Below are 25015 nucleotides of genomic sequence, written 5' to 3' on the forward strand. Positions count from 1 at the left end.
CCGGGAAAAAATGGATTTTACCACACAGCAAATCGTCCACAAAATGGCCCCGTTCCATTCCCCAGCACCAAGCCATCCCCATTCAGTGCTGAAGGGTGCCATTTTACTCGATCAGAAAACTTCTGACCCAAACATTTAATGCTCCTCAGCATTGAATGGGGATGGCTTGGCTCTGGGGAATGGAATGGGGCCATTTTATGGACAATTTGCTGTGCGGTAAAATCCATTTTTTCCCGGTTGCGCACGGCCCCGAGAGTCACCTTCACGTTGCCATAATGGAGAAAATAATGTGTGCAATAAGGTTCATGGACTCTAAGTGTAGATATTTTTCTGAGCTCTGATTCCCACTTCCTTTCCCTAAAAGAAGATAGGAACCAAAGCTGAAGCTGCTTAATTTCAAAGCATATACCCTACTATGAAGCTGGAAAAAGATATTCTTGGCACACTGTGACATCGTAATAGTGTCACAAGAATAACCCGCTTTTCGCAGGTTCTTTTTGGTCCATGGGGAAGTCCCTTGGTCTGGAGGCTGCGGCTTCCCCTGGTACCAAAACTAGGCACCAGGAGACTGTCCTTTTTGGACAGTCTGTCCCGCTCCTTTGTTAAGCATCTTCCACCAGTATCATTTGTAAAATGGAAATTATATTCACTTCCATTGCATGGATGGAGTGAGCATCATTCAGGTCTAGAATATTATAAAAATATATTTCACTTTTTGTGTATTTCTCATTATGTACACTGTGCATACTATGTACACTGTAGTATTGATAATAAATATTCACAATAACAGTTGCTTTCACTTTTGCTCCAGCATCAAATCTGTTTCATCCATTTTTCAAAAGGAAGCAGCACTATTTATTGACAGTAAATTCAGAAAATGTCATCTGTAATCAGTTTATTAAGAGTTGACAGGCAAGAGATCTTTATTTTTTTTTTAAAAGGCGTGGGCCATAGATTGGTATATAAATGAAACTAGAGCTCTTTCAAATCCTGTCAGTCTCCTCAGCTGTACGATTGGGAAGTTCTGCATTACCCTATAGGGACATTCATGGAAATAAATACATTGCAGGCTGTGAAGCAATCAAGTGATGATGTAGCACAGGCTGTGCTCTGTGGAAAGATTCATCTAACCTAGGGCTTGGTTCCAGTACCTGCTTTACATGTCAAGATTCAGGCAGGAAAATATTTCTAACCTCACGTTTTAAGATGTGATGATAAAAGGGACAGTGCCTCTGTTCATGTATAGAATGCCTTCCCTCAGTGCTAATTCATCTCAGGTGAGATGGGGCTCAGAGCTTGTAAATGTCATGGATCTAACATATTAACTAAGAACTGAGGCAAACAAGTAGAAAAGAGCAATCTGATCAAAAACTGTACTGTGCAAAGGCGTCATTATTTCTGCAGCTGCTAATGTCTCTACACTGTATTTAAGGGTCTTTCAGCCTTTTGATTATAATCTTCTATTTTTAGGGACTGTGTATGTTGTTGAAGGGAGAAGGAGGGAGAGAGAGATACAATCATCAGAGAAGGCTGCTGGGAAAGCTATTTTTAGAGCCAACAAACTGGTCGGCACCTTATTTATTGCCAGCTGGAGGAGTTCAAGAGCTGTCCAGACAACTTCTCTGCTTAGCCCCACATCTGGAGGCAGTGATCTTTCGCTCTGGTCCTGTTTCCATTTGAAAAGAGAGGGTAAATAACATTAAACTGCAAATCTGGTATAGTCTGTAATGCAAGCACATGTCATGCTGTATCCCTTGTAGCCAAAGAATTAAGCAATCAATCATGGGTAATTTTTTTTTTTTAACCCTGAGGTCAGATCTGCACCAAGAGTGAATTTATTACATTTGCTAAACTTTAAAATTACAGACACTAGTTTTAAAATTTGGTGGAAAAGGAATAATAATAGGAGACAATCCATATTTATATATAAAAGAAATACATACATGCAATAGCAGGCTTGCAAGACATAATGTAACATTACTACAAGTAGGTGTATAATATTTTAACTTTAAGATTCTAAGAACAAGCAATAAACAGATACTGGTCTAGAACAGAAGAATCAATTTAAATCAGACTGAAACTACAGGAACAAGTTTTCTTCAAATTTCTTTCATGGTATGCCTATGCAAATGTCAACAAAATCCATATCATTATTTATAAAAGCAATTGCAGTGCACCATGAAAGTATTGGTCTGGGACTTGGAAGATCTAGGTTCATGTTCTCACAGAGCCACAATATTCACTGAGTATTCAGCCATACTCACTCAGCCTGAGCTACCTGACTTTATCCTGTAGTGAGGATAAAGCTGGAACAGGATCCATGTGCATCTTACCAAGCTCATTGCAGAGGAAGCAGGATATGAATGTAACTAAAATATATTAAAGACCCACCAGACCTGATGGATACAGTGTGGATGGAGAGGGTGGAAAATTCTACTGATTTCCCCCACCATATCCCCTTTGTTTTAGCCAACTGTGAACATTCTGTGAAAGAAACAGAGAAGTGTATCAGCAAAGGTCTGTCCTTGGTTCTGCTTTAAGGTCATACTAGTTTATGTATACATACATATCACTCCATCTAATATCATCTTGTGTTGTGGAAATTGATTCAAAACAGAGTCACTAAAACAAGACTGATGTATCAGCATGCTCAAACTACTATGTTTTAACCCTGTAGAACCCTGTCACTGACAATAAACAATAGCCAGTTATTAGATGCACAAATAGCCTGACCTACTACGCTATTGCCTATCGTTCATTTTTCTCCCTACCTCCTCTATCCAGTGTGATAAATGTGGTGACCTGGGAAATCATCTCTGCCCCATGTCTTTCTGACAGAGCTTGCAAAAGTTACTTTTTGGGACTACACCTTCCAGAATCCTGTACCCAGCTTGGGCAGTAGCTGCCTGGACAATGTTGGAATAGTCGTCCAAATGAGTAAGTCACTTTTCAAGCTCTGCTTCCTTAGAAAAATATTGAAAGTGTATTTTGTTCTGATAGGCTTGCACTGAAAGTGAGACAGATGGATTATAGAAGGGGAAATCTATAATTCCAGCTGAATGTGAGACTTTCAAAGAAACCCAGCATGTGAACAAAGTTGTAGACCAAATTTTTGTCCTATAATGATGAATATCATTTTTAACACACTATTTTTAGCCCCGGATGATTTACTGTGTGTTCATTTCAAAGCCACTGAGGTCCTTGCTTGATACCACAGCATGATATTAATCCATCAAAACAAGCCCTGGTGCCTCCAGCAGAACTATGCATCAATAGGAAAAATTGCCTCTGGAATGTTTACTGAAGTACCCTTCAGTCAGAAAAAGAAGAATGTTTGTATCTTGTCGAGTAAACAACATATTTTATGGCCTAAATCCTAATCTTAGTCTCAATTAGAGTAGAATAATCAAATTAATTGATTTTGCCTACATGTTGACTCATAATTCAACAACTGATGGAATAGGTCTACTGTAGTTCAAACTAACCAACAGGATTCCAACCTATATATGATTGCCAAATTGCAAAAATTGTGTCATATCTTGATTTACAAGGAGGCATTTGATACAACAAAGAAAACAAGTAGGCCAGTTTGGAAGAGCCAACCATTTGCATAAATCATCTCACCCTGTCACCTGACTGTTGTCACTTAAACAGCAGATGTATTTGCATTGAGCAACCAACTGGTTTTTCAGCATAGACCAAAGTATAAAGTTATGTTGACATTTATTTCTGAAACTTTCTCTACAACACTGTTGCAGTAGCACCTTGCACTATGCCTGGAAGCTATTAAGATCTTAAGAAACATGGTGGAGCAAAAGATATCCCAGCTGTATTTTTATGGCACAGAATAATTCTCCTGCACACACCCACACACACACACCCCAGCTACACTGTTTTTGGTTCTGCAAAGAATGTAAAAGAAATAATTCAGAGCATTGTCAATTTCATTTCTCAACAAATTATGTGAAGTAATGTTGACACTATGTTTTGGAGAGAAATGTGCACTGCAGAGTTGGAGGAGGGAGCGTGCAGTCTTCTATCAATGCTTTGATTTTTATTGAAGAGAAAAGTTTTCAGGCTAGGAATGGCAGGAATGCTGCATATCTTTTTTTTTTTTCTTTTTTTTTTCAAATCTTATTTAATGAGTTTACTATTCTAGCCAAAGGCCATGACAAATACACTGAAAATGTATGAAAGAGAAGTCAGAATCCCTTTCCCCCTTTAATGTAATGATACTGCAGGGCCAAGGAGCCTTGGTCTCAGACAGCTGTGTTGCTTGGTTCAGTAGAGAAAACGGTCTGTGTCAGGAGCCAATACTGCACTGCATGCTTGTGGGGGAACCTGGTACTAAATCTTCCATAGATTATCTTAGTCTAGACCAGGGTTTTGTATGTATCAGAACTGCTTCTCTGCTGTGCTTTATTGAAAGGAATACTGCTACAGGAAGAAGGTTTCAAGGGTGTGTTTTATGGTTATTTAGAAATTTATTTATGGCATGTGTTTTAAAGGAGCTAGACATGTGCTTCTGCACCAAAGTGGCTGAGCACTTTCAAACTCCAAAGATGTGTTTTTAAAAACGTTTTAGAGCTGTGACTACAGAAGAAGTTTAGTTGCTCAGTGAAGTGATATTACACATGCTATCCAATAGAAGTCCACCCTTGCAAAGCCAATCACACAGTGGTCACAAATACACTGGAAACTCTAGTTGTAGGAGAAGTTGCATAGTCAGCATGTTGCCTGCATCAAAATATTATGGTCTGGATCCTGTACAATGTTAAAATGAGCATGCCTCGATTCTTCCAAAACAAGTTATGGAATTCCATAACAAGTGAGAATGGCAGCTTGTGATTCTCTGCAAAAACACCTATCAAACTAGTAAACTGGTGGAGCAGTGGCATGATGTGTTCCTCCATATTATTTTGTGATCAAGTGCATTCCACACAAAGTACATTGCAGTGATTTCCTTGACATTACACAGGCATTAATACAGGCATTAATATTGGGTGCCTAAGAGAGGATTTTAACAGTTGTTAACAGCTTTAACCTGAAATTTCACCCGTAGCTTGATCAGGGAGAGACAGTGTGGCATCAGTAAGAATTCTGGACTAAATCAAGTCTCCGCTGATATGGAACTAACAGTAACACTCCCTCACAATAATTTTGTGAACTACCACACAGCATGTTGTGCAATTAATGTGTAGGGAAGGAGAGGCATGTAGACCACCTGAAGTATTTAGTTATTCATTTAATGTATATCCTGTCTTTCCTCCAATCAGATCATAATGGTCCAGATTCAGGAGAAGATTTCTTTGATTCTACAACCTGAAATATTTCCTACATTTCTCCAGATCTGACAAGAAGTATAGCCAGGTTATCCTGGGTTGTTTTTTTTTGTTTTTTGTTTTGTTTTGTTTTTTTTTTTTTTTTTTTTCAGAAAAGGGCAGGACATGAAGGTTCATAGTCTCTGGGCAATGCAACAAGCAAAGGCTTCTTTGATAGCACTGGGGTGCAAAGATATTAAGCCATTTCCCTCACGATTAGACTCTTTCAAGTTAGGGCACAGTGTTTTAACCTCCAAGAGTTTTCTTCATTTGCCTGAAGTGATAACGACATTTTATGGGCATAACTGCTTTGATGTTGCTTTCAGGGCAAGTTAGGCCTTCTGGCCATTCATCATAAGATGCTCTTTTATCTCCCTGCTGTCCTAATGAAGCTATTGATTAATTACTTTAAAATCTACTTTCACTAGAACTATGAGTTGGTTGGGCTTTTCTTTTTAAAAAATCTTTCAAGGTGATTAGTTGCCTTATAAAAATAAATTAATGAAGACTTCTGCGTTTCTTCTCAGATTTCTGTCTGTGGTGAAAAAATGGACGTACATTTGAATTTTTTGAATGTCCAATTAATGCTCATTGAAATACAATATTTTTGACCGGTAGGCAATTTTTCATTATAAATGTGTTGCAAGGCTATTGGTGCTACAGATGCTATTGAATGGGGACAAAAATAAGGAGCAGCATAGCAATTAATTTTCTACCAACTACGTAAGTCACTAATGGTTTAGATTTTACAGCTATAATGTAAGATACATTATGGGTCTGAGCAATGTTTCTGGGCAGTTCCTCTTGATCCCACAACATTTCAAAGATTATGGAAGGCTGTGATATTTACTCTGTGAAGTGAAGCTCAGCAAGCAGGACTTTGTAATATTGATTAATTTCATGACACTGCTTCTAGTGGTAATGGTCATGATCACAGTAGCAGCTTATTTCATGTATACCCCACCTTTCCCAAGGAGTTCAAGGCAGCACCCATGATATCCCATATCCTAATATCTGAGAGAGGTTAGGCTGCGAAATGGTAACTAATTCAATTTCATTGATCAAGCTGAACGGCTGATGGGAGATTAGAACCCAGGTTTCCCAGGTGCCTAATTTAACAATCCAAAACTTATATCATACTGAGGTTTATGTGCTTTCATGGCCAATAAATATGATACAGAACTTTGAAGTTACCTCCACTGTACCCTACCCTATTGCTGATGGTGGATATGATGGTAGCTTCATGATGTATCTCATTATACATGTGATGATAAGCTCAAGGATAACTCCACAGTTTACAAATCCCTTCTGAATACAATTAAGAATGAGTTAACAACTGTTATTATTGTTTCTATTTCCATGACTCTAAGATCCAGTTTCAAGAACACTTGCTATCTTGAGAGTTGGGCTAGACACAAGATCAACAACATCTAGCTATCTGTTTGTGTATCTTTATTTGCTCCTAGCACTACATACTATAAAAGAAAATGGCTCTGGCCAATTACTGTTTTTCTCTTCCCAGAGAATAATTAGCTGACTGGCATTTATAAGAACAAGTTAGCAATTTAAAATTCCCCTAGGTAGATCACAGAATGACAGGTGCTTTCATTTTATGGTTGTGTTTAATCCATAGTTTCAGAAGAACCTTTTAATGACCATCTTCACTGGAGACTAGGGTTATAGCTCATCAAGGCCTGATGTCTCCTTTATTAGAAATTAAAGCTAGTCAGAGTCAACTTGCAAAGGCTTTGTATTGTCATGTTGAATGAATCAACCTGTTCTGCACCCACAGATCACTTAGAAACTGAAGCCAAAAGGTAGGAGTGGGCGATACATTTTAATTACAGAGAACATGTTTTCATGGCTTTGGATTTGAGGAGTTTTAATTGAGCCAGAAGGGGCATGACTATTCTATTATAAGAAAAGCTTCCTTAGTGAAGAAGTAAAGAAGTGAAAAATATCTATCTGTCCTTGAATACACCCAGTCCAGTCTGGGGTGTTGTGCAGAGCTGTCCACCTAAATCAATAATGTCTTGGAGCCCTGGTGACATAGTGGTTAAATGCCTGTACTGCAGCCACTCACTCACAAAACCACAAGGTTGTGAGTTAAATACCAGCCAGGGGCTCTGGGTCGACTCAGCCTGGCATCCTTCCAATGGTTGCTGAAATGAGTACCCAGCTTATTGGGGGAAATTAGCTTACACATTGTAAACCGCTCAGCGAGTGCTTAAGTGCACTGTTTGACCCAAACTTTGCAATGGATTGAGTCTATAATTGAGGAAGTTACTTTCTTAGGCATTAGGCTTTTTAAAAAGTTTCACAGTTGTGAAAACCTGAAAAGCTCTTCTTTGCTCTTTTTCAAAGCACAAGTAAAAACAGTAATAGTAATTTCTGTATTGCATTCTGTGCCAAAAGATAAACCAGTAGGTATATAAACCGTATAGAAACATACTTGCTATTGCTTTTGCCTTTCTAGGGCGCTGTATAGATGGGCGCTATCAGGCACTGTTGTTACACACGAGGGGTGGCGCTTCCTGATGTGCCTTGCCCCTTGCACGTAAAGAGGGCGTAAAAATGGCAGCACCCTATACACATGGGTGCCCCCATTTTGACGTGACGGACGCCTAGCATCTGCACGTCTCGGCGCCTTCATGACACCGCAAGTGCGTCACTGGTGCCACATTGGCGCCACAGAAAGAAGCCGCTTTTTGCGGCTTCTTTTTGTTGCACAAGGGAGCCACGCGGTTTGTTTGCTGCAGCTCCCTTGTGCAACAAACAAGGGCGGCGTCCGCCCATGATAGCTTGCAAAGGAAAACTGCTTCAGACACAGCTGGTGAGACCTTCTACACTCACACAGAGGCCCCATACAAACAGGCCAGAAGCTGTGCCAAAGCCATGCTCCAGTCCTAAGGACTGGAGCGCAGCTTTGGCGCAGCTTCCGGACTCTTAGGACGCATGCATCATTTAAACAGCATACCTCCAAAGTGACCCAAAGCAGCTTTATTTTGGCCTGTCTGTATTGGGCCTCTGTGTGAGTGTAGAAGGTCTCACCAGTTGTGTCTGAAGAAGTTTCCCTTTCCAAGCTACTATAGAAAGGCAAAAGCAATAGTCTGTATGGGTCCAGAGAGTACTGATCCCATCACAGACCTGGTTCTCAGTGGAATTTTCAAACCTTGATTTATGCATCTTCATAGTCATTCCCATGTGTCAATAAACCATCACAGGTCAAGAGTACTGAAGAAAATGTTTACATTGCTCACATCATGTCAGTCACATTATTTTCAATAGAGTCAGTTCATGCAACCTGTTATGGATCATCCAGAGCTAAATCAGTAGGTGATGTACTAACTGGCTCTTAAAGTCTACTGTGAAAATAGGTTCTTCCTTTTAAGTTTTAGAATATGCACAAAATGCATCCTAGCTGTCTTGCAGTGTATTCCACTTTAACAGTTCTCAAAGGTAAAGTTTCCATGTAGTATTACCTTTAATGTCTATTTTAGTTCATGAAAGTTCCATACACAACCAATTGAGGAAAATACAGTGAATTTTATTTAATTCCTTTGGTGTATTTAAATATTTTAAAGGAGACACTCCCTAAAGTATGTGACACATCAGAATGAAAGGAGATAGCACAAGTGTGATGAAGGATGGATTATTACAAGCTTATTCTCAAGAAGAGTTTAAAGCCTCTAAAAGTATGTGGCATCCTCTGGAAAATTCCTTGTCACTGGATTACTTGATATATGAAGAGTATCATCCAAAATCCACATGACCATGATACCTTTTTGGGCCAACCAAAATGCCCAGTCCACATGTTGCAAGCTTTTGAAGCTCCACTGGCTTCTTCTTCAGGCAAAGGTGTTAAAAATAATACTGAAGAGGGGGGACAACTGAGGTACACCATCCAGTTGTGAGTGCTGAGAAAACATTCCACAGTTTCTTTATGTTCGATTAGGGTAGCCGGATTTGATATAGCATTTGGCCAAGATGTTGTAATTATAGTCCTTAGTTCAGAAGGATTACAACTATAACACATTATTTTATTTTACTTTATTTTGTACCATTTTAACACCTTTGTCTGATGAAGAAACCAGTGGAACTTTGAAGTCTTACAATATGTGTAATATTCATAAAGTTATCACTGTCCTGTGAATTTTGGATGATACTGTACTTCACTTTATATTTTCTTGGTATATGAATTTTATGAATTTATCTGCACTTTCAGCAGATAAAAATTGTGTTCAGAGTATATTTGGCTCCTTCAAATATGGCAGACATAACTTGTTAAACAATGACAGCCTTACTCTTTGGCAGAATGAGACAACCACCTCAGCTAATAGAGGCTGAGGTAAAAGCACTATCCACGCTATTCTCCTGAACCCCCTTGGCATTTTCCTCTTTGGGGAGGTAGATTTTCTCTATTGGAACACAGCTTCTTTGTACCCCTCAGGTGTTGGGGCACACCATTCAATTGTGAGTGCTGAGAAAACATTCAACTGCCATACAGTTTCTTTATGATAGATTAGGGTAGCCACCTTGGATATAGAATGAGACTCCTATAATTTTAATTTTTAACAAATCATGGATCAGGATAAGGCACCATAGAACCTGGGCATGCAGGAAGAAGATATGCCAATTTCACACCTGAACTTTGAGCTGCAGCCATCTTCTCCCAAAAGGTCTGTTGCCTTTCCAGAGGAGGGGTAAAGATCAGCTAGTACCACAAACAGAGGTTGACACTCTTTCATGCCCCCTCTTCCCAGTTTCCAGTGGTAGGGCAATAGCTGTGTTGTGAGCTGTGGCTGAAAGTTGGGATTAAGAAAGTGAGGGAGGGTAAATATTTTCTTCCTGCTTGGTGGAGTTTTATGATACCTCATCCTATTTCATAATCTGCTAAGGATTAAAATAACAGGAGCCTATTCCATATCCAACCTGGCAGCCCTATGTAGGATGGAGAAGGAAAACTGTTTTCTACTTTATTTAGGGCAGCAAAATGTCTTGGGCCAGCCATATGTGTATGAGATGGAAATTAGAATAAAGGCTGTGCATTTGAACCCATTGTGGCAGACTGACTTCACTTTAAAAGCCATAGCACAGCTATATAACACAGAGAGACCTACCGAACAGTATTAGATATCTCTATGTACAATGCATAACCCCGAACAAAACTTGTGCCACTCTCACTACAATGATAAATATTTGGCTATACTATGCAGAGGGTATGTGGAGAATACGTACTCACTGCTCAGTGCCCCCAAGGTAACAGAACAGCTTCTCGCTTGCCAGCATTCCATTTATGGCCCCTCTGGCTAAGCCAACTAATCAAACAGCTGCAATGTTGATGGGAAATTGAGTGTGACACATGAGAAAATGAATAAAGGTCCTCCCTTTTTTTCCCTCCCTTGTTTGCAAATTGTTTTGTTTTTTGCTGTGTTGTGTTTTGTATTTTGTAGCTGCAGCTGTTTTGTGAAATGCCAGATCGTTAAACTATCTACATTGGAAATTTGGCTGAGGAAGCAATATTTTATAGGTCTCTCATATAAGTATGAAAGACCTTATGTCTCATCTGTGCTTTGGAGCCTCTTATATGTGATGCAGCACAGATTAGTGTTTAGAGTGCTGGCCTGCACCATAGCTGATCCCCGGGCCCTTTCACACTATGCAATTATAATACTATGACCAGCATAACTGCATCCTGTGGAAACATGGAGTTTGTAGTCATTAGCGCACTCTAGCTGAGGATTCATTTTCCCTAAACTGCAAATCCCAGAATTATATAGGACGTAACCATGGCAGTTAAACTGGAGTCACAATATCTGTTGTGTGAAAAGGCCCCAGTTTCTAATTCTTATTGAATCATGAAACCCACTGAATGATCTTGTATCAGATTCTCACTCTTAAACTAATATTATTCACAAAGTTGCTGTGAAGATAAAGGATGGATGGACAGATGGATGGGTGGGTGGTCAGATAGATGGAAGAGGAAAAGGAGGAGGATAGGGACCTTTTTGGAATGTTCTTTCTGTTCAGAACTTGTTCTGCACCAAATTTACCCTTTATTGCAGAAAAAAACAGTATTTTCTTCACAGAAAGTAATATTTCTGCAGAATGCCAAAATGCTGGGTTTTGTAGCAAAAAGGGTGAATTTTGTGCAGAAGAAGAGTCTCATCTATCTGAGATGAGTCTCATCACTCAGAGATTCTCACCAGAGTATCCTGATAACCAAAAAAAAAAACCCTATATTTTTGAACCTGTGATAATGGGCACTCCATTATCAAGGCAACACAATAAAGGAGTGGGCTTTCCTCCAAGTAAATATAGAGTTAATGATAAAATGGGTTAGGCTACATAGGATAGGTTACATTTATTTGGGTAGCAATCATGTAGGATTGATGGTGATTGTGAGAAAAAAATTGCCAACTGTGGATGGCCAGCTTGTGAGAAGTGTGAAAGTTTCAAGATGTTTCCAAAATGAAAGGCTATAGACATAGTGCCATGAAGCATGAGAGAGCTTTTGAGAAATATTGGACTGATGGAGAAGTAAGTTTATACATCCTTATACAGCGATGGTTAGTTCAGCTCTGTCACCTTGTCTTTCTCCTTTGCCCTTTTCACTGATGGAAAAAAGTGACAGATCCATGAAAATACCATAAGATGCTCCTGGGTGTTAGTGCCATATGATTCACAGGGCAAAGACCAAAGGAAAGTGGGGGCAAATAGCAGTAACTGAATGCGGAAAAGCATGGCCTAATATTATTCAAAGTTTTATTACAAGTAAAAAACAATCTGTTTAACTGGTTTTCATCTATTTGACATTTCACCAAAATGTGCATGCACATTTAACTTTGTATGATATATGTGTGAATAAAGAGTATGTGCCCATAATATACTCCCAAGTCAAAAAAATGTGGAATTAGTCCATCAAAAAAGACTTTGCCTTTACTTTACAATTCTTTGGATTTATTTCCCCAGAATCTGAAGATTCACATGATATCTACCTTAATGAGCTCTTGTTCACACTCTCCTCTTCCTTTGTCAGTTCCTTCTTCCTACAGAGTATTACCTGAGGGGGCTGCCTCAAGAAACAGAACATGGGAGTAATAAATTGCACTGTGCTCTCCTCCTTGGGGACTGATGATGATGACGATGATGATACCTTATCTCTCTTGCTATGTTCCTCACTTGCCTCACCCCCCATTCCCTGGACTCACTTCATGCCTCTGCTACGCTCTCCTCTCTTGTTGTTTGCATTTTGCTGCTGCATCTCTTATTCCCTCTTCTTCTTCACTCACTCTGATACATCTCCTTCTTGCACCTTGTCCTTCCTCCTCACACCAGTCTCTCTTGCTCCTTGTACCCTACAACTCTAGCCCAGCTCACTTTCCCTCTTTTCCCTTCATCTGTCACTTCATTCTCCCTTCCCTCCTACTCCAATCCCTCCTGTACCTTGTACCCTCCCTTCCTCCTTCCCCACTGCTACTCTCACTGCTCACTCTCCAGCATCTCTCCTACTTCCTACCTTGCTGTGTCATGCACCCTTGCAATGCATCCCTTACTTGCTTCTTGCACGCAACTGCTCTCACAGCTTATTTTCATTCCTTCATACCTGAAATTCCCAGGCAGACTTGTTTCTTGCAGAACAATTTCACAGACAAGTAACTCCACTCTCTGCCCCATATTTTGACTTCTACAAGAGCTAGAAATTTACTTTTTTTAAAAAAAGAAAGAAAGCTTGGTATTGAGACCAAATGAAGTGCCAAACAGGTAAAGGGTGAGTCTCTCCTATCCAAAATTCCAAAATCTAAAATATTCCAAAGTCCAAAGTTGTCCACATGGGTGGCTGAGATAGTGACAGCTTTGCTTTCTGATAGTTCAACATACACAAACTTTGTTTCATCCACAAAAATTAAAATATTTTGTATAAAATTACCTTCAGGCTAGGTGTATATGAAACATAAATGAATTTCATGTTTCAACCTGGATACCAAAAAAATCATTATGTATATGCAGATATTTCAAAATCTGAAAAACTACAAAATCCAAAACATTTCTGGTTTTAATTTTAATTTAATCTTAGACAAATGCCTCCATATAGCACAATTAATTTTCACCCAGAGCAGCTAAAGCATTTATAGCACTCTAAAAATGTAAAAATGGAATGCGAATAAAATAAATAAATAATTTCAAACAAATTATTTAAAATTAAATAAGTGCTTTTGTTGAAAGCTGATAAATTAATTTTAAAAAATCTAGTAATGATTATAATTATCAGTTGTTGGAGCTATGTACAGAAACTTACTATGGGAACAAAGGAATTTGGTATCCCAGTTCAGATATTAGCATTTTGAGTCTTGGATTTTCGCAGAAAGAATGGAAAGCAAACAGGAGACAGCAAATTCTACTTCCAACAGACTGTAATGGCTTAGGCCCTTATCACACGAGCAAAATTTGAAGTTATCCCAGGGTCATTGTGAAAGCAATGTAAAGGCAATGCAGCAACATGTCAGGAAAAAGCAACATGGGATATATAGTCACAAGAAATATAAAATGTATATGAATGTATTTGAAAGTAACATGACACAGCAAAAGCTATTGAAATGGCACATAGGTGTTGCATATAATGTAATTAGAAGTTCCTAAAAGCCAAGGACACATGTAGCAAGGACAAAGTGAAAAGGTGCAAATTGATATCACCTGAAAGTCATTGAGTGGACAGTAATGTATGATGCAATGTGAGGTAAAGATTGAGCCAAGTTTGATATGTCAATCATAATGTATGTACACGCCCAGGAGGTGGCAACTGTATAATGAATGGAGAGACAAATGCCTATATAAACAATAATGTATGGCAATATTTTTTGTGGGTATTGAGGAGTATAGTAGTGTGAGTTTTGTGAGTAGTGAATTGTTTTGTGCATAGTGTATATATTAGAATAAAAGTAGATCTTTTATAGAAGACTACTGTGTTGACTGGTGTCTTGAGAGCTGAACAAGAACCAGCGGACTCCAGAGAAGATTGGAAAACATCTTCAGCCAATTCTCAGAGCTACTGGTCAAACTGGTTGTTCTTCCGCTGACCAGGGGGGTGAGAGTGAAAGCCAGGAGAAGAGCTGCAACTCCCATCATCCCTAACACGACAATCATGGGGTTTCAAGTTTGTTTATCACATGACACCAAACGCAATCAGGAGCCATCGTAAACACAATCGAGGGTCATTCCAGGGTCATTCCAGAGTTAGGTAAATTCGGGGGGAAAGAGGATTTACCTAACCCTGGAATGACTCTGGAATGACCCGCAATTGTGTTTAAGATGGCTCCTGATTGAAACCCCATGATTGCCCCTGCACTGCCTTCACATTGACCCTGGGATAACTTCAAATTTTGCTCATGTGATAAGGGCCTTAGAAAAGCAAGTCACAAGTTTTGTTCTAGTGAAAATGATTTTGGAAGAATTTTGTTCAAAGGTTTTGTTGCCTTCTGCTCCAGTTGTTTGGTCTTCATTGAAAGCAACTGGCTTCTTCCACATTTACACAGACAACAAGTTTCACGTCAAACTTTCTTCTTTAAATCTGGAAGCTTGGAGATACCTTGCCAGTATGGCTCCATTGTTTCTTAAAGGTCTTATGTTAATTTACACACTGAGAAGTAATATACCAACTGAGAAACATTCAAAGCCTTTCATATCCAAAACACAGACTCCCCCCTCCCTTTCTTTAGAGTAATATATACATTTTCTACTTGGAACCATGTATTGCCAGCAACAGACAACATGATAGCACAACCTTCTCCCATTTTCATGCCAATAGAAAATCAACTGCAGCTTTACTATGCTGTTGTGAAACTCTTCTTCATTTTGATATGGTTTGTGCAAAAGGACTTGCTGCTGGTTTGTATCCTTGGGCTTAATTTGCTAGAATAAAAATTCCAACAGAAAATATTGCCACCTTGCTGCTTGTTTTACACACTTCCTTCTACTTTGTCAGTTCCTTCTATTTTGTGTATTTGCCATAGCAATCTTTAACAGCACTATCATAGTTTCCTCAGTGATACTTGGAATAGATACTCCATGCCTTGGTTGGTATCACCTTGGTGGTGCTATAAAGAGAACTCTCCCTGTTATTCTCTAATGAAACATACAAGGCAGCAACTGCTCAGGTTTAACAAGTATGATTGACTGCCCTAGCTTATTGAGTGCCATATTACAGTGAAGGTAATTGGGATTCTGAATTCTGATTTACTGTTGAGCATGACACATTTCCCCATAATGCAACACAGATGATTGGACCTCTTAATACAAGTTGACTGCCCCATCAGTCATAAGCCTGCAACACTGCAGCATAACTTTTCAAGAGTCTAAAACATAACTCGTACCATCTGTTGCCACTGTAAAAGTAATCAGCTTGGATTCAATAATATGTGTTTATGAGCTTTAAGCTATAAAAGGGTTCATAGTTCAACAGGGGCACACTGAAAAGCACTTTGATGGCTCCTTTTTGCAAGTAGCTATTAGACATGATGCAAACATGACAGTTGGTGAAATAATAGCCTCCAGTCATTCACCTTGTCTTCTTTTCTACTGTCTGACTCAAATAGCTCAAGGATCTTGGGGAAGAGGCAATAAATGTATAATTGCTAACCTAACCTTTATTTTTTAAACTAATCATTTACTGCAAATTAACCATTTGTTGGATGGAGATCATCCATTTCTTTTGGGACAAAATCATATTTCTGTTATGCATTTGGAAAAATATTATTGTCTCTTCCGCCTGCTCATCTACTGCTTCATTTGTTTGTTTTCTTCTTATTATTAATTCATTTATTTATCTATATATTTAGAACATTTATTCCTCACCCTCCAGCCAAAAGGTCTGCCAGAATGGCTTGTAAATTGTGGATTTGACAATTCCCTGTCCTCAGGCTTCCAGTCTAAAAAGATATGAAATACAAAGAAAAGCGGAAGATAGTGAGGGAGGATATTAATTCCAGCAAATACTGGCTGTTTTTCTCTCCCTCCAAGACCACAGCAGGGGCAGATGGAATATGGAGGGAGGCCACTGGAATAAAGCCACTGGAATAAAGGTAAAATGGTGCTGTGCCTGGCTGCTGTTCGCTTCCTCAGAGGCCAGAGCAATGACTGTTGGTATATAATTTAGGAGTATTTATTAATCCTTTTTATGCCCACCAAAGGTCTCCAAATAGTCATAGGTTTTTTTAAAAAGTGGCTGCCATGATCTATTGCAGTTACAAATTCATAACTTAGGCCCAGAACAGACAGGCCAAATGAAGTTGCTTCTGGCCGCTTTGGAGGGATGGCGTTCAAATGACAAATACCTCCAAAGCAGCCCAAAGCCATGCAGCAGCCGCACTCTGGTCCCTTGGACCAAAGCAAATAGGAGCCAGGATAATTTTGCTCCTGGCAGCATGGGTGGGTCCTAGAACCACGGCTCATCTTGGGAATGGCCCATGCAATTGGCATGGTCTTGGTCCGCTTGCAGCCAGACAAGACCCAGGCCTCTCATTCCCACATGTCTGCTCTGGCCCTTAGTTATGGATCCATAACTGCTCCATATTCAGTAAGATTATGTAGTCATGATTATGGAACTTATGCCATGAACATACATGCCTCCCTGCCCATCTTAATAGCCAGCAATTGCACTGAATAAAGGAAGTCTGTTCAGCTGCTACTTGATGCAGAAGAAGGAGAATGTTTCCAGCCTCTTCCATCAGTGAATTAAGTAGTGACAATCAGAAGCAGGGACCCCATCGCAATTCCTTGTCACTGCCCTGGTGGAAGTGGATTGAAACATCACCTGTCTTGTATCCCAAAAGAAGACCTCTCTTGAAGAACTGTCTTTATGAGTTCAAGACGGAAATGGCTGCCCACTGGAGTGATGGATGACTAGGAAGAAATCAGGGAGGAACTTTCTCTGTTCCCTGTTAACTATTCTTTTTTTTTAACTGCTTAAATTTTGCCTACTAGGTCATATCAATGCTTTTTTTGTGTGTGCACTGGCTGTTGCTCTCTTGACTCTGAATAAAATGATGACACCTTGTGTCAAAGATCTGGAAAGAGGGCTTAGCAGTGACATGTTGAACATGGTTTATGCTTATGATGAAGCAAGTCGATGAAAGCTGTACTACAAATATATTTCTCACTGACAAAAAGGATAAGCATGGATTTAACAGAATAATCACTTGGCTGACTGCTTGAGGGCAATGTAAATTGGCCCTCAGTCATACCAAGGCTTGCTGTGTGGAAACTGTTGTGCAAGACTTTCAGAGAGCCACCCATTGTTAACCCAATGCCAGCAATCTGAATCAACTTGTTCTCTAATACCAGTTAAGGAGCTGTTCAAGTAACATCAATTTGACTACCAGGGAGGGTGAAAGAAAAACAGAAAGCTGCTCTTTTGACATGAAAAGGCATGAAAATGGGAGATTAGACTACTGCTGGCTAAGTTGCATTTCTTATTAAAATGAAGAATTCAACTAGATTTGTAACAATATTGAGAATGGTAACCATCTCTGAGTCTGCTGCAGAAAAATCAAGTTCTGTGTTACCTGATAGGCCAATTTAGAGATAGCTAAGTATTGCCTCATCTGTAAAAGATCATAGGGAGGTATACAACAAATTATTAAATTTATTAAATATTAATACAACCATTAAAATAAACACATTAGAACAATTGCATGACTCTCGGTCAAAGATGGTTTTATTATGAACCAGGGTGAAGAAGAGGAGTTAACAACCACATGGTGCTTTTAAGACTCAAAAAGAAGCTGGTCTGCAGTCTTCAGAATTGTTGCTTTTATTGACCCTTTAATAAAAACCAGACTGGCAACTGGGGATGGTAAACTAAAACTATTTTCTGTCACTAGAGACATTATAGTATCCAAAGGGATCTTGCAGCACCTTTGAGACAAACTGAGCAAAAAAAGTTCTTCCTTTAATTTATATCCTATCCTTTTTCAATATGAGACCAAAGGCAATCCCTTATATTTGCTGACTGATGTCTCAAAATACAAATTCTTTTGCAACAATTTTGGGTGGGCATTTTATGCTACCTTTAATGGACTAATTGATGTGTTTGATCTGGGATATTGGATCTGAAGAAAAAAACTGAGGGAGTATTTTCCGCGTTCCAGACGCACAAAAAGTACGTACTAGGTACGTACTAGGGTTAGGAAAGGGCGTCCTTTCCAGACGCCCTAACCCTAGTACGTACCTAGTACTAGGGTTACACATGGGCACCGCCATTTTGACATGCTGGACACTTAGCATCTGCACGTTCCTCTGTGCTTGCGATGTCACGAGTGTGCCATTTGTGCACACATGCATCACAACCACAACGCAAAAAGAAGCCACTTTTTGCGGATTCTTTTTCCGCCGCCAGGAAGCCTCCCCATTTGGAGGTTGAGGCTTCCAGGCGGTGGAAACGGAGGCGGAGGCAGACCGCCCTTTTGGGCAATCTGTAAACTGCCTTTGTGTGTGTGAGAGGGAGAGGGAGAGGGAAGGAGGGTGGGAAGGAATGAGAGATTTGTTTTGTCAAATTTCACAATTTATTATAGTTTCCATATTTTTCTGTTTCTGGGTCTTGTTTTGTAGTAGTACCAATTGCTTAATGTGTGGGTGAAGATGAGAAAGTGATATTTCGGCTCCAGTATCACGACAGCTGCTGCAGTGACTACTGGCATGTAGTGGAACTGTTACCTGAGGTTGAATTATGATGTCTTAATAGAAGCATTTGTGTGAGCCACTCATTTTGTGGAGTATCTAGTGACTGCAGATAAGAGACTGAACCTGTATAATTTAGGAGCTTATCGCATGAGACAAATAAAACAGAACTACATTTCTTTAATAACATTCCCTGTTTGGCCTACTACATGACATCATTGCTGTTCTGTAGTTGTTGCATTGGAGATCATCTTAAAAGTGATTCTTTTTACTTTAAAAAATCCTATATTGATTTTCTTTCCCACATACGTCATGCTATGATTTAAGCACAAAACTTACAGAAAGCTCCCACTTATCCAAGGGGTTTAAGGGACCACTGCCCCACATGTGCACTGAAGAGTTTAATTTAATGAGGGTCTGCAATAGGGCATTGTGAGATGCTACAATCCCACAATGGTTATGAAAGTACAGTATTAAACAATGCAATCCCATTTGAACAGCATTTTTAAAGACAACACAATTGTAGCGAGAGATGAGGCAATGCGGTAAGGCCCTTAAACAACACTTCCATCAACTTGAGATTGTAATGAACATAAATTAAGCAGACTTGGGCTGGAACATCATCTGTCATTTTTATAGAGCTGCTTTTATGCACTGGGCCACAGGGGTTTATTCTGCAAAACTGCTAAATGGAGCAGCTGATGAAACAGACTGTTGCCAATGTAAGCAGTTACTATAATAAACCAGTTAAGGTGGGACCCAAAAAGCAACAGACAGAGTTCAGAGCAGATGTCGCAGAAATTCCAACTCTCTTCTTTATCCTTACCATGGCCAATCAACTTTTCCACAGAGTACAAGGAAACTTACACTCCTATCACAATCATGCAATTGGGGCAAGAATATCAGATGATGTCACACAACGTCGCCATTATCCTCTCCTTGTCCAAAAGAAATTACTGAATTATGGAGGGATTACTGAAAAGTGAGGGGAGAATTCCTCCCCTGCATGGGAAAAGGATGGAGTAATGGCAACATCACATGACATCGATTGTGACAGGAGCGTCCCACTTTGCTCCTATCACTTTCAGGCATCTGATAATCTCCTATGAGACTTCTGGTTCCCACATTCAGTTGAGAAAGCTTATAGAAGTTTGCATGTAGTCAGCTTAATCCTAATATTCCCATCTTCTTTTCTCTCTCTTTTATGCCAGTTATGGAGATATGGTACCAAAGACGATTGCTGGTAAGATATTTGGCTCCATTTGTTCACTGAGTGGTGTGCTTGTCATTGCACTTCCTGTTCCAGTTATTGTTTCCAACTTCAGTCGGATTTACCATCAGAATCAAAGAGCTGACAAACGACGAGCACAGAAGGTAAGATGCATGTCTGCTGAAAACTACAGTTTTGAATGTGTGTGTGTGTGTGTGTGTGTGTGCGTGTGCGTGCGTGTGGTTTGAATTTTCAAAATGAAAAATCAATATTATCTTTTGTAGTTTTTCTTGTTCCCAGAAAGCCTGTGGGGGCCCTTCAGGGTAAGACCCAATGAGCCCAGAGTTGCATCTTAACACAACACATAGACAACATGACTTTAAAATCAAATCATATTCTGTCTTTCCCCTACCTGTTTTCGTTCCATTTTGCCTGGTGAAGGGACCTGGAGGTCTTGAAAGCATATACAGATTGTGTCATTTTGGTTGACCTACTAAAGGTATTACAACATTGTGGATTTTGAAAAGTACCGGGTATATTACACATTTCATTAATCATGCTGCTATATTCATACTTCTGAGGCTTAAGCAGCATGGAGAAGTTTACAGCATTTTTAAAGTCACAGTTGTGTGTCCAAATGGACAAGCAGTCTAGGCTTTTGGACATCCACTGGAGACAAATCCACATACAATTTAATCAGTATACTGCATGACTCCAACCTTTATTTCAGTGCCTTCTCCAAATTACTACAAGCCAAAAATAAAAGTAATCTCCCAATTTACCTCTTTAGCAGTCCTGGATCAAGTGTATTTTAATTCAGATATTTTCTGGTTGTGGAGAGGAATAATTTTTTTAAATGCTAGGATGTGTAAATGTATTTCCAGCATTGTGTTGTCTTCCGCCTTTCAAAAAGAAATTTTCTGTGCAATCAGGATTCTGTGTAATGGGAGAAGTTTCAATTCACAAACTTTCTGAATGGAGCAATGGAGAGCCAGTAACAATTACTTTAAAAATTGTCCTGGAGAAGGTATGGTCCTCCTGCCCAAACAGAACATTCATTTTTACTTGCTGATTCACTCATGTGTATTAATTATTCAATTAATCACTGTAATACGAAGTGCAGAAGGTGGATTCCAAACCAATGGCCTCATGGGAATTTTTACTAAGCATTAAAAAGAACTTCTTGATGGTATGAGCTATTTGACAGCAACACAGACTTTCTTGGAATGTGATTAACTCCCCTGTCTTCAAAGTTTTTAAGCAAAGGCTAGATGGCTACCTCTCAGAAGTAATGCAGTAGTGAATTTCCCACATCAATAAAATTTGGAAGAAATTACCTTTGAGATATTTACCAACTATATGATTTTATGTGAAGTGCTGAACAATCCATCAGAAAGATAATTTGCATTGCTTTTCTGTACATTATACTGCAGTTCAGATATTACTTACTCACTTCTTTAGTATACAGAAACATTGCTATACGCACAATTCTGCTTCTGCTGCTTTCACCAGAATATGTGCATTATGCTATGGTGTACAATTTGTCCACATGGTTAGCACAAGTTATACATGTGTACATCACTAATAGGATGCCAGTCTGTGTGCATGTGTGTTTACACAAATGCATGCGTATGTTCTTGACCACTTTCTGTGACTGGCTAGTGAGCAAATTGAAATGTTACCCTTTGACATGCCACAAAGGGTGTAAGGAGAATTTATTTGTATGGAGCAGTTTGAAAATGGAGAACTCCTCCTGTGTGTCCTTAACCCCTCCCTTCTTCCTTGTGCAAGTGGTTTACTGCTGATTGTGCTTGACACTGGCTCAATAATAACAAAATGGCAACATATATTCACAGGATCAGGCTGACATTTTGTTCCATAGAATCATAGAGTTGGAAGAGACCACAAGGGCCAACCAGTCCAACCCCCTGCTATGCAGGAACTCTCAATCAAAGCATACCTGACAGATGGCCATCCAACCTCTGTTTAAAGACCTCCAAGGAAGGAGACTCCACCACACTCCAAGGGAGTGTGTTCCACTGTCGAACAGCCCTTACTGTCAGGAAGTTCCTCCTAATGTTTAGGTGGAATCTCTTTTCCTGCAGTTTGCATCCATTACTCAGGGTCCTGTTCTCTGGAGCAGCAGAAAACAAGCTTGCACCCTCCTCAATATGACATCCCTTCAAATATTTAAACAGAGCTATCATATCATCTCTTAACCTTCTCTTCTCCAGACTAAACATCCCCAGCTCCCTAAGGCGTTCTTCATAGGGCGTGGTTTCAAGACCCTTTACCATTTTAGACCCTTCACTGGCATAGGACATTTAGTAATGATCCTATATGGGCCTAACAGGTGTCATTTGAAGAAACTATAATCAATACTTTAAAAAAAACACTGTACAGGTTGGTACATCAAAAGTTCAAGTTTTCTCTCTTTGCCCCCCACCCACCCCCTCATGACAAGAGTGAACATTAAATAATTTTCTCAGCAAATTTGAAAATAAAACAAAAGGCAGCTGATGTGACTGTCTGGCATTTTTAATCCCCTGGAGAAAATCTCTGGTAATTGACTTTCTTCTAATTAGCTCTAATAGCACCTCAGCAACTCCTTGTCTTCTGTAGAAAAGGCTGGAGCAAAGCTATTGCACATCACAGTGACTGCTTGTAAGTCCAAATGACAGTCAGAGCGACATGAGCTATAATGAGCTTGAGTTTTTCTCTCTTGCAACAAAGAATGAGGAACAATCTATTATTAAATATGTGGTTTATAAACAAAAAGAGGAAATAGCAAATGGAAATGACTGAGCTGTAAGTGTAGGGGAAAAATACATAAAACATGAGGCTACTTCCTTGCATCTTACTCACCATCAATACGATTTTAAAAATAAACCTCGGATTTCTGCTATCTGAAACTCCTGTTTTATTTTATTTATTGCATTCCTGCTCTGATTTTCATTTAGAAAGCCCAGAGAAGCTTAAGTGACATGGACCTTTTAGGTAGTCTCCTTTCCACATGTTGACTGGGCCATGTCATTGGGTGGTAGCCAGAACCAATGGTATGCTATTAGCCGGCAAGTATTTATTTCTTGTTGTGATGTATCTTAATTTGTAACAACTCTGTCTTCTTGGCAAAATTTATTCAGCGAAAGTTGCCATTATCCTTGTGTAATGAATTGTGACTTGATAAAGGCACCCAGTGGGTTTCTATTGTTGAGAAGTGATACAAACTCTGCTCTCCTAGTTTCTTAGTCCAACATTCAAACCAGTAAACAGCAATGGCTTCCTATTTATGCTATTGCACACTCTTGCCAAAGTTTCCCTTTAGCTTGCCTGTAGTGGATACAGAACTCCTCCATGGGGTAAATATGCATATTTAGCTGTGGTCTAGGGTCAAACATGAAGGGATTTTAAGTAGAGCTTTCTGCTATTTAATTGATATTTCTAGTACCAGTGATGCTTGAACTAAAGACTGATTTAGCTTAAATTAAGCCTTGGGCAATTCTCATTCACCTGGCAAGCGCATGTTTATATAGCCTGTCTGTCTTGTGAGGTCAACTAATGCACAGGGTTAATTAAGAATAGGACCAGCTCAAGTTGCCTCCCCACTTACAGGATGATTTGCAATTTAAGAGGTGAAAGCCTCACTGATGAAAGTAAATTAGTGAATTGCCTCATTAAAGAGGGGTGGGTGGGATCTCATATAATTTACACACCAGATAAAGCAAGTAGGATCAAAGTGTATGAGCTGGAGACCATCAGGGCTTGGAAGCACTAGCCTGGCATATTGCTGAAATATTCAGTGAGGGAAATTATGGATGTGTCTGGTACAAAAGATCAATTTGATGTCTATGCCTCTACTCTCAGGTTTAGCAATGCTTGAAGCTTTTTGCATTGTAAATTCCTAAAATTATTGTTGTTTAAAAACACTGTACAAGTGCCAAGACTTGCTGTGTTAGCCTGTATCAGTATTCAAAGATATCTTGTTGCACCTTTGAGACAAACAAAGAATGAAGTTTGTAGCATCAGCTGTTGTAGACTCTGAACCCCGCAAGATGAGGAAAATGCCATTGTTTGTTTCTTTACAAACCAATTTTATTTTGGAGAGCCACATTATTTTTTTCATCCCATAGTATTTCCTGGGAACTCCCAGCATTACCAAGGACTTTTCCTTCCTACTCTCCAGGTCAGCTTCTGAAATGAAATGCATCTCTACTTGGTTATCTCTTTGAATTATTTCATAACTAGCTAAGATAGTAACCACTATCTGTTGTTTCCAGGAAACAGATTCAATGGAGATCAAGCAAGGGAAAGAGGAATGTTTGCACCAAAACAACATGATCCTAATATATAGCTTGTGTGATATTTCTAAAGCACTTTAGCACTTTGACTGTAACTCCTAAATAATAATAGAGACAGTGGAAATAGGTAAAAAAATTCTGAAATGTTGCATGAGTTTAGATGTGACACGTGATTGCTGTGAGGGGAGAATAGAATCATAGAGTCAGAAGAGACCACAAGGGCCATCCAGCCCAACCCCCTGCCATGCAGGAAATCCAAATCAAAACATCCACGACAGATGGCCATCCAGCCTCTGTTTAAAGACCTCTAAGGAGGGAAACTCCACTACACTCTGATGGAGTGTGTTCCACTGTCAAAGAGCCCTTACTGTCAGGAAGTTCCTCCTAATATTGAGGTGGAATCTCTTTTCCTGGAGCTTGCATCCATTGTTCCGGGTCCTGTTCTCTAGAGCAGCAGAAAACAAGCTTGCTACCTCCTCAATATGACATCCCTTCAAATATTTAAACAAAGC

General features: G+C 39.5%; 1 protein-coding gene across 1 annotated transcript in view; it reads left to right on the forward strand.

Moving 5' to 3' along the window:
* KCND3 (potassium voltage-gated channel subfamily D member 3) overlaps positions 1-25015 on the forward strand; it is a 406878-nt gene that overhangs the window by 300947 nt on the left and 80916 nt on the right. The window contains exon 3 of the mRNA XM_089514407.1: positions 20207-20369. Within this exon, the coding sequence (XP_089370533.1) occupies positions 20207-20369 (163 nt within the window). The remainder of the gene's footprint in view (positions 1-20206; positions 20370-25015) is intronic.

The sequence above is a fragment of the Sceloporus occidentalis genome, unplaced genomic scaffold (assembly GCF_023333645.1).
Source record: "Sceloporus occidentalis isolate IW3139 unplaced genomic scaffold, rSceOcc1.0.p SCAF_3, whole genome shotgun sequence".
Classification (NCBI taxonomy): Eukaryota; Metazoa; Chordata; class Lepidosauria; order Squamata; family Phrynosomatidae; genus Sceloporus; species Sceloporus occidentalis.